Here is a 9,734-nt window from a genome sequence, read left to right as displayed (position 1 = left end):
TCAGCACAAATAGTAGCAGGCCTTTTTAGAAAAAACCACAAACATTTCATCCCCATCTGGCTTTGATCAATCGAACTGAATGCAACCGTGCACCTTATTGTTTAAAGTTACAACATGGAAAGTATACAAATGTAATTATTCTCAACCATAACTTCTCTGCAGCTGAAAAATAAGTACTGGAGAATGGGGGGCGCTGAGAGAGAGTGTAGCAGCTTTGAAAAAATAAATAGATCATTTCAATGGTAGCTAAGAAAAAATACCAAGAAAAGGAAAAAAAAAAATCCTCAAACACGTACATCTGAAATGCTTTGTTTTCTAGGCTTTTTGAGGATTGTTTTAAAAGGTTTGTGTTTAAGTAAGTGACAGGTTTGGGGTTTTCATGGGTTTTTTTTTCCATTCTGCTGCAGAGAGAGGAACAACATGCCTAAATGTCAGCATAAGCCATTTCAGTCCTCAAGATGTGGTGAGAAACCAGCTTCAAACTCAGGATGGTCTACGACAGATTGAATGAGGAGTCACATGCCAGAAGAGATGCTGCAATGCTGAGGTGTGCTCTAGGAACTAGTTTTCTGCTGGAGTCTTCCTGGATGTAGCTACACAGTTAAATAAAGGCAGGCTAGAGAGCAATCTAGTCATCACGCCAACACTAGAGCTCAGAGCTAGCTCTCCCCAAATCCCCAGTCCACATTCACAGCACGTAGGCATGGCCCTACATCTCCTCTGGGTCCCATGAGATGTCTCTAAGTCATACCCATTATTTTGGGTGGAGGAGCGGTTGGCGGGGCAAGAGGTTAGTCTGAAACAGAAGCAGGGAATGAGCTACAAACAGCAGAGCTGATGTTTGGGACCACTGCTCTACTGTGTTCCCTGGTCCCCTCTTAACTAATAGGGCATATATCCAGCCACTCAATGCATGCAGAGCGTTATGTGCCCCCAGCACCACCACGCCTATTCTTCTTTTGCACCCCCCCATGCCAGGCGCCCCAGATCCAGGGGCTACCAGCAGCACTGAGTACACAGACCATAGCAGGACAGCACTGAGACAAGGACTGGGGGGAACGGTCCCAAAACGTGAGACTTGCCTGACCAAGTGGTCCCAATGTGAACCGCCACAAAGCCTAACTCATCGGAGACCTTCCCTGCCTTGAAAAACTCCATCCTCGGTGAAGTACCCTGCCTCTACAGACATGATGCCTGACAAGGTGCCTAGCAAAGGGATCCACTGAAACCCGCTGAGCCTGAAGCCATGTGTGCTTCCCAGCTGGAGACCGCTGGGGTGCCAGCAACAAGGGCTGGGGGCTTGTACACCCTGAGCATACTCCAGTCCCACCAGCTTGGATTAACCACACATTTAAAATAAAGTACCAGATTTAGTGTCCCGAGGATCTAGGCCTCCTATGGACTTTGGATAATTTATTTTGGTATGGAAACCAAAAGCAATGAAGCTTATACCTGTTATTAACGGTTCAGAATTACATGTGAAACTGTAGTGGACTGGGCTGATTCTAAGGCAGTGTATGTGTTCCTTTTTTTAGTATTACTCTTTGCCATCTTTACTGCTATTTGAATGTACTTCCTAAATGAATTGTCCATTGCCCACATGGTTTTCAAAAATAATTTATTTTTAGCTAGCGTGTTCCAGATAGATGGAACACAAAACGTGTTAAAAAAATAAAAATGAAATTAAAAAATTCTCCCCTCAGCAAACAAGTTCCCCCCAATCTTAACAAAAGAAGGCCAACTTTTTTCTTTCTAGTTCCCCTGCTAAATTTCCACAAGGCCATTAATCATAAAAAAACCAAACTGCATAAATCGTAGAAAAGCCAAAGGAGCTGCCTGTATTTAAAAAAAAAAAAAAAGTTCCTGCCAGAATTTCCCCCAACCTGATTACCTTTTCTCTGTCAGTTGTGAGGATTCTCTCAGCCTTAATACACACCTTTTCTCCTGGCTGGCAATGTATGGGCTGAGGCAAGCGTAAACCAGCATATCATTATTTCAAACAGTCATGTCTTCCTTTTGCACTGGTGTATAGTTAAATCTACATACTTAAAACACTCCATGCTCCTTTTCTTTTGTACTTTTCCCAAGGAACGGTGTTTCCGTTGTATTTCAGGTGACAACCAAAGTTATTCAAAAGGTTTACTGACTTGGATAAGGACTTGAGAAATAATAAATAACAACAAAGAAATGTCTGTTGCTTGCATCACCGAAATGGCGGCCCATACAGCAATACACCACTGAAGCACATGTAACTATTTGTTATTTGGTCCTTCAGCCCTCCTGCATTTAGAATTGAGCATATATTCAATGCAAAGATTGAGAAAAATTGACCTAGCATCTATCTATACGTTCTGGGGATATTCTGTACTGGGTTGGCAGTAGCTCCACCAGTACAAAACCCCAAGTCCGAGGGTTCAGACCCACTGAACACAGGTTTTACATGTCCACTGCTCTATGGGCTTTAAGCAAAGTAAGCTGTGCACTTGCAGTCCTTAATGTACATTGAGATAGTATGTCTACAAACGGAGGATGTATCACTAGAATAGCTGTATCAGTGTAATTACATTGGTACAACTATTCCCAATATAGACAGGACCTTAAACAGAAATCCCTATGACAGGCAATGTTTACCACTGGCCTATTTATAAGACAACTCTTAGCTTAGTTCAAAAACCAGCATATAAAATTGTCCTTGTTACCTGTAAGTGGACAGTGATGATTATAGCTCAGTCTATGTTATTATTGCCTGATTTTCCCAGTTTGGGTTTTCACATATTGACTCCTTACTCAAGGCCTTTTAACATATATTTGAAATGTGAATATGTTTTATTTTTTCCCCAGTAAATATACAATACACACTTCAACAGTACTATTAACCAACTTTTTATGCCAATTAAACTTTGCTGCACTAACAATACCAATGAAACACATTAAGAGGTCATACTTTTTCGTGAACAAACTGTAGCCAATAAACAGTTTTTTAAAAAAACAAATTAAAAAACAATTCTAAGTGCTGCCACAACATCCCTTTTCTTTAAACACATTATTCACAATAAATGTTTTCAATTTTTTAAAAAAAAGAAGAATACTTCTTTTAAAATAGTAAATTAAATGGCATTTTAAAAAATATGTACTGTGGTTCATTGGAAGTACACTGTATAGAAAAGAGAGAGAGAAAAAAAAAGACGAGACATCACCTGTAAGATAATGGAGACACTTTGCGATACACAACACCACCTTATGTAATATTGTAAGCAAATTATTAATGAACAAAAATGTACAGAAGCAGATGGACAAGTTAGTGAATATCATGGTACTGCACAGCTTTAATACTGACACACATTTACTTTCCAGTGGAAGAGATAAAACACATATTAGAAAGTAATTGGGATGGCTTTATCAACGTCTAATGATACTGAATTTTGAATAGAATATAGTGAGTAAGGTGTTCCACCAAAGCTCAGCACAAGCTTTCGAATTAAAAGGAAAAAAAAAAATCTACTGGTGACTGAGTTAAAAATTTTCCAGAGAATTAAATTTGAATTGTACCCTGAATAGTCTTCTCTTCATATGATAATACCAAAAGAAAAAACATACATATGTAAATATGATGTCTTCTTTATCTTGCTTGAACATTTTTGCACATTTTTAAGTAATGGTTTTAACTATAATGGTTTAACAAGCAGGAAAATTACATATATTCATTGGTCACATATATAAATAAATGCATACATCTTTTTCTCAACTTTTTTGGTTTGTAACCTGCTAAATAACAGTCTTGACCTTAAGGAAGTTAACTAGCATTTTTTTAGTATTCAATAGTGCTGAGTTATAGGCGATGGCTGTAGTGTTTTATCTTATCATGGAACAAGTTAATGAAATGAAAAGCAACACATATTTAGCATTTTAATTTACTTTTCTAAAATTCTGCCATTACTAAAAGTGTTCTTAATACTGATGAGCTCCAAGGCAATATATAAAACAACATAGACTGGTTATACGAAAAGGGTATTCAAATGGAAACTTGGTATCATGGTCAGATAAGTAACAGAAATAAGTTGCAGGATGCAATATTTAAATTAAGCATCAAAGAAGTGGGCTATCCACATACAATATTCTAAGAAAAGTTTGACAATTTACTCATTGAGATTTGAGAGGTACAGAAGATTTGGACAAAGTCATGAAAATTAATGAAGAGACAGAATGCTGTCATTAATGTCCACTTACAGAGTCTGGTTTATTCAAAAAGTGTATAAACATGCGTTATTTCCTCATCATAGTAGGGTTTGAAGCCACTCACTAAACACAGGTCAAAGATTTTCTTTGCTTATATCCAACTTTTTGGATGTATTGTATTGCCAGAAATGTACTTAATGCAAGCTGAAAATAATTTGACCATTGCTTTCCTTCCAAACACTAAACATTTTACTACAAATTTAGTGGATCCAGTTTCAGCTCTCACAGATTTCAGGTAACAGAACACAAAGGTTTGTTTAGACTGCATCAAAACAATTAATGTCATGAATTTCAGTGGTGCAGCTCTATCCTCTGTTGTACTGTACATGTATTGGAAAGATGAAATAAGATACTCTGACATTTCAATTTTTTGGAAGCAGCCTGAATATGTCTTAATAATAAATTGCATCCTTAACTACTTACTAGGTATTCCTTGAGTTTATATTGTTTGTTTCTCCTGGGAAATCTCTGTCTTATATTTTGGACTGGAGAAATTAATGGTAGTAATTTTTTTAAAACTGCAATATAAAAACAGCTTTAGTGAAACACCTTAAGTTCTTTTTTCTGTAGCAAGGTTTGTTTTTCTTCCCCTTTACTTAATGGCATGGGATGGCTAAAAACAGATACTAAGGTCATCGTTCTAGTGAAAGGGTCTAGGCCATCTCATGCTACCTTTAATTTTCATATTCACTCTTTAATCTCACACTTCCAACTTCTGACCCCTTCTTAAATAAGAAGAGCAACTATGTTGCTTGCTTTTAAAAGATTTAAATCTGTCTCTAATGTCTTCACTGACATCAGTTTTGCCTGTCACTTTCTCATTTCTACACCCCAATGGAAAACCACCTAACATACTCCTTTACATCCAGCATTATCCAAAGTAGCTTACAGGACGTAAAAGTTCTTCACACATTCAGTCTCTTTTTTCTTCATGTCATGAGGAGTAGAGTTTTGTGCTTATCACCAAATAAAATTGCAGTGCAAACTTTAAACATAAAAGTTACACAATTAAAAGTTAATATATGGCACCACAGCCTATTAATTCACATATAGTACAACAGACCAATAAAAACAGACATGAATATGAACATAGCTAAAAAGAAGGTGAGCTTGCATAGCAATGCAACAAAAGAAATTATATACAGAAGGAAATCCTTTTCATCCTGGAGGGTGATTTTTTTTCTTTCTTTTTTATATACTCCTGACAAGGAATAGTTTAAGGTGGATGGTGTATTAAAGAGAAGAACACAAGTAAAGTATCTGTGGGATATGTGTGGCTGTGTGTCTTTACATTGCATTTACAGTTCTTTTAATAGTACATAAATAAAGAAAATGTTCATTGCACTGTTTAGTGTCATCACTTCCATGAGTTCAGACCTGATGGTCCATCAGAGCAGCTTGCAATGTGTCTTCTCAACTACTCTACAGAGAGAAACAAAGAGAGAAAGAGGTTGTAATAAGGAGAAAAAACACAAAACAAAGCCTATGGCAATATTACTGCAGCACAGGATGAATATTCAATAGGTTGGGAGAAGAGACTTAATTGCTTCTAAGATGAAAAGCGATGGATGCTAAAATTCAGCACTTACCAACACCGTATCTGAGACAGCACATTTCAGGGTTTGTGGATCTCCATTAGCTCTCTTACAAGCTACTGGGCAGTGACTGTCAGGAGATACTGAGGGTTTGACTGCAGCAAATAGGAGGCAAACATGCCAACAGCTACATTGCTTTTACTAGTAAAGGTAAGAGTATGCCTGAGCTAGCTGGGATGTTGGTGTACTACGTCAAACAATAGAGTCAAACCTTTTGGCATCTGGTACTACCATCACGTACACAGCATTAACATGGTTTTATACAAGGTTTAACAGATATTGAGTGATAATAGAAAAAAAATTGGAAAATAATTCCCCTGGCCTGGAAAATTGAGGAAAGAGTTAGGAAATACAACTGAAAAACTGGGCTACACAGTCGAAAAAAGACGACCTCCATCTAAGGTCAAAAAGAGCAGAATACTGCTCTTTGAGCAACAGAAAGTTAAGGAGAAGGCATCACAAGCTTGCCACCATGCCCAACAATTCAGCACTCTTTTAATTTACTCTGAGAAAAACTACCAATGGCATTTCCAAGACAAGCATGCTACACTTTGCCAAGAAAATTCTAAATTACTAGAATTTCTTTTCAATTTTCCCAGTCTTTCACTAGCATTACACACTGAAAGATATACTATGTAGATACCGTTGGCATGGCTTACACAGATTTGAACTGGTCCAAACCAAAGAACAGAAGAACTTTATTTGTTTGTCATCACAGGCAAAACACCTCAGCAGGCAAAAAGATCTGGGTAAAATTTAATCTGATTATCACACTCAACTTTCTCCTCTCTTCACAACAGATTTATAATTTTTCTCTTTTTGTCTGTTTGAGAGTTTGAACTGTAGCTAGAGATAAACTTACATAATTCACCAGTAAACTGTCCTTGACTGTTTGATCCCACATAGCCTACATCGAGAAGGTCACTGGCATTGCGTTGGTGACCTCCTCGCAAGACTTCACCTTTTCTAGGTCCTGTCGATCCTTTAGAAGAAGCTGTTCCTGAAGAGCTGTGGCCGCCAGGGGATGGGAAGTTGGGTTTACTATATGGTACGAGTGCCTCTTCTAGAAAAGCAAAACAAAACAAAACAGAAACCAAATAAATTCCTATAAATAGGAATAAACAAGCTATTCTTATATGGACATCATACTCATTCCTGCCCTCAGATACCTGTCTTTTGTCTTGCTTTATAGCATGGCAATTTTACCCAAGAAAATACACAACTCAGTGTTGTATCCCACAAAGAAACCAACATGAATTTAATCTTGCTTTCATGTAAACTTGTAAGTTAGTTTGTATTAATTATAAAAAGTCTAGATTAATTATGAAGTAATAGATCACGAATCATAGATACTTTAATAAAAATAGATGCACATACAATTTCCAAAACAATGCAACTATGATTAGATTGTTGCTTCAAGCCTACATGAATGGGCTTTTTCCTTTCTTTAGCTTAAATTATGGTAACATTACCCCAATCAATTTAGATAAAGAACTACAATATCAGCTAATTTAATTAGCTTCCAGCAGCTCAGTAATTTGTAACGATGCAAAGTACACTGAAGATTTTTTTAACTGGTTGTGAATTACATAGGAAAATATTATATTATACGTAGTATTAGTAGTTGTAATATTTGGGGTGAATAAATCTTCCTGCAGCTTGTTTCATGTTCCATTATGAGCAAAAGGCTTACTTTTGCTCACTTGGCTTCTTCCTCTGTGAAGACCTGTAATAATGAACTGCTTGCGAGAGCAGGATTAATACTAATAAAGCATAGGACTGTACGTCTTCATATAGCATGAAGTAAAACAAGACATCACATCTGATTAGAGTTTCCAGGAGATATTGTTGTAATAATCCTAACTTAAGAAGCAAAACAGCAGCACTGATTTTACACTGAAATAGAAGCACTATTTTATTTCTTTGCTGTGTATGATCCACTTTTGCTGTCTCAGAAGCTGAAGAAAGAGACTTTGCTAAATATAGTTTGATTCAAGAAAGAATATGAGTACATATGCTTAACCTCAAACACAGGAATTGCCCCTTCTGAAATCAGTGGGATATCTCCTGTTTGAGTCTTACATTTTTTAAAGTGAATCTGGGCTGAAAGGGGTTTCTTTATTTTGCTTTTCCCATTGTCTTCACTCTTAAACAACCTGATGAGGAGAAACAGACTTTCTTTGACAGAGGGCAGGAACACAGAGGAAAAGTAGGTGGGGATGGTTGGGAAAAAAGAGGAGATAAAAATGCTTTTATTCACAGTCTTGAAGCCTTTGCAAAGGCTGCAGCAGAGGCACAATTAACTTAGGGAAATGCTAAATGAGAACAAATTTGTGGAAGAAACCCAGGATTTAATTCTTTGTGCCTACTGCCACAAGTGAGTAGGACACGGGAATTCCCCATGTGATCTGCTATTGAACAGAACCCGTTTGTAAGGTAAATCTGTTGCAGAAGAGGGCAGGCAGCTGACTTCTTTCTCCGCCAAAGTATCTCTCTGGCCCTGCCCAAGGGACCAGAATATTTCCACTGCAGGACGTAAGGGCATTACCAATTTTTTCTGCTATGACCGTGTGCTGTCCTTGCTGAAATATAAAGAAATGCTTAAAAGACATAGTAAAATGGCATTTAACAGCCATAGCCTCCTAAATTATGTTACTTGTTCTTTATATATCAAGCCCTAACAATAGAATCAGATGCAAACCCGGTTTCCAAAGGCTGGCTAAAATATGGAACAGCTTGCATTAAGGCAGCAATAAAGCAAGCAGCATAAATCAGTTTAGCAGAAAGCTGTATACATTTTTAAAGGATGGAAAGAAAAGTCACTAGCATTGCAAAAGAGTTTGAAGATGACATATATGGTCAATTGATTTGTTTTTCTAGTTTGTGGACTCAGGATAAGGCCTCCTTCGGGTTCTATGAAATATTGAGAAAAAACGACCATGAATAAATATAAAGTGCATTATCATTATAGAGCATATGGTGTGTTAAATTATCTGTTGTGCCCTCAGAAATAAATACAATCCATAAAATAAGCAATTGTGACATAAAATAAAGGCTAAGTTTTTCACAACATTCTAGAACATGAAAGGCAGTTGTCTCAAGTCCTTAGAATGGGCTCACATTTATTAAACACTCAAAACAGTGCCCCATGCCCCAGGCCTGCAAAGACTATCAGGAGGCTTTGCCAGTGCCTTTCTCTTTGAAATACTGAGCCTTTAATTTGAAGATATAATTCTAGCCCCTGTGAAATCAGGATACATGTGTGTAACGATGTTTCTATACCCCATAAGATAACCAAAAAGCTTTTATTATTATCAAAACTATCGTAACTTGATCTAGCACTACTTTCTTTAGAGGGGTAGCTGAGAATGTCATATTTGATGTGCTGAAATTGCGGTTCCACAATGAAGCCATTGGCAGGAGCTCACTGATCTTGTTTATACTGAGAGCAACCAGTGCAAACACGGTTCCCAGAATTAGATATTTTTATTCTATTCAACTTCAAACCAAAGGTCTTGCTTTCAAAATTTCACTCACAGCTTGGTAATGTCTGAATGAAGCCCCCTAAGCTGCAAATTAGCTATTTTCTGGAAGCTGATAGCTAATAATAACTCCTTTTGGAAATATATTGAAAACTGGGATAGGATAGATTTCCAGAGATCTTTGTCATTAATAAAGGAAAAGGGAAGAAGCACAATTAATATTATTAAAACCCCAAAATTTAGTAATAAAAACAAGCATCACACACAAGAGCAGCCTTTTTTAAATCTACCAGAGAAAAGAATACAGAGCAAGAAAGCTGTAGTGCAAGAAGCTGGGATGAGAAGACAGACAGACAGACATGAAGCTCTGGCCCACCTTGTGCACAAACTTTATGAACCCCTTCCAGCAGGGTAAAACTGT

The 9,734-nt window shown here is 37.2% G+C and overlaps 1 protein-coding gene across 1 annotated transcript in view; it reads right to left on the bottom strand.

The window, feature by feature from the left end:
• Positions 1-5,266: 5,266 nt before the first annotated feature.
• ROBO2 (roundabout guidance receptor 2) overlaps positions 5,267-9,734 on the bottom strand; it is a 476,837-nt gene continuing 472,369 nt past the window's right edge. Inside the window, exons 28-29 of the mRNA XM_050895055.1 lie at positions 6,694-6,894; positions 5,267-5,658 (exon numbers count right to left, since the gene is read on the bottom strand). Of these exons, the coding sequence (XP_050751012.1) occupies positions 5,657-5,658; positions 6,694-6,894 (203 nt within the window). The 3' untranslated portion in view covers positions 5,267-5,656. The remainder of the gene's footprint in view (positions 5,659-6,693; positions 6,895-9,734) is intronic.

This window comes from Gymnogyps californianus, chromosome 1 (assembly GCF_018139145.2).
Source record: "Gymnogyps californianus isolate 813 chromosome 1, ASM1813914v2, whole genome shotgun sequence".
In the NCBI taxonomy this organism is placed as follows: Eukaryota; Metazoa; Chordata; class Aves; order Accipitriformes; family Cathartidae; genus Gymnogyps; species Gymnogyps californianus.
Note: the sequence above shows the minus strand (reverse complement) of the source record. Positions and strands in the feature narration are given on the sequence as shown.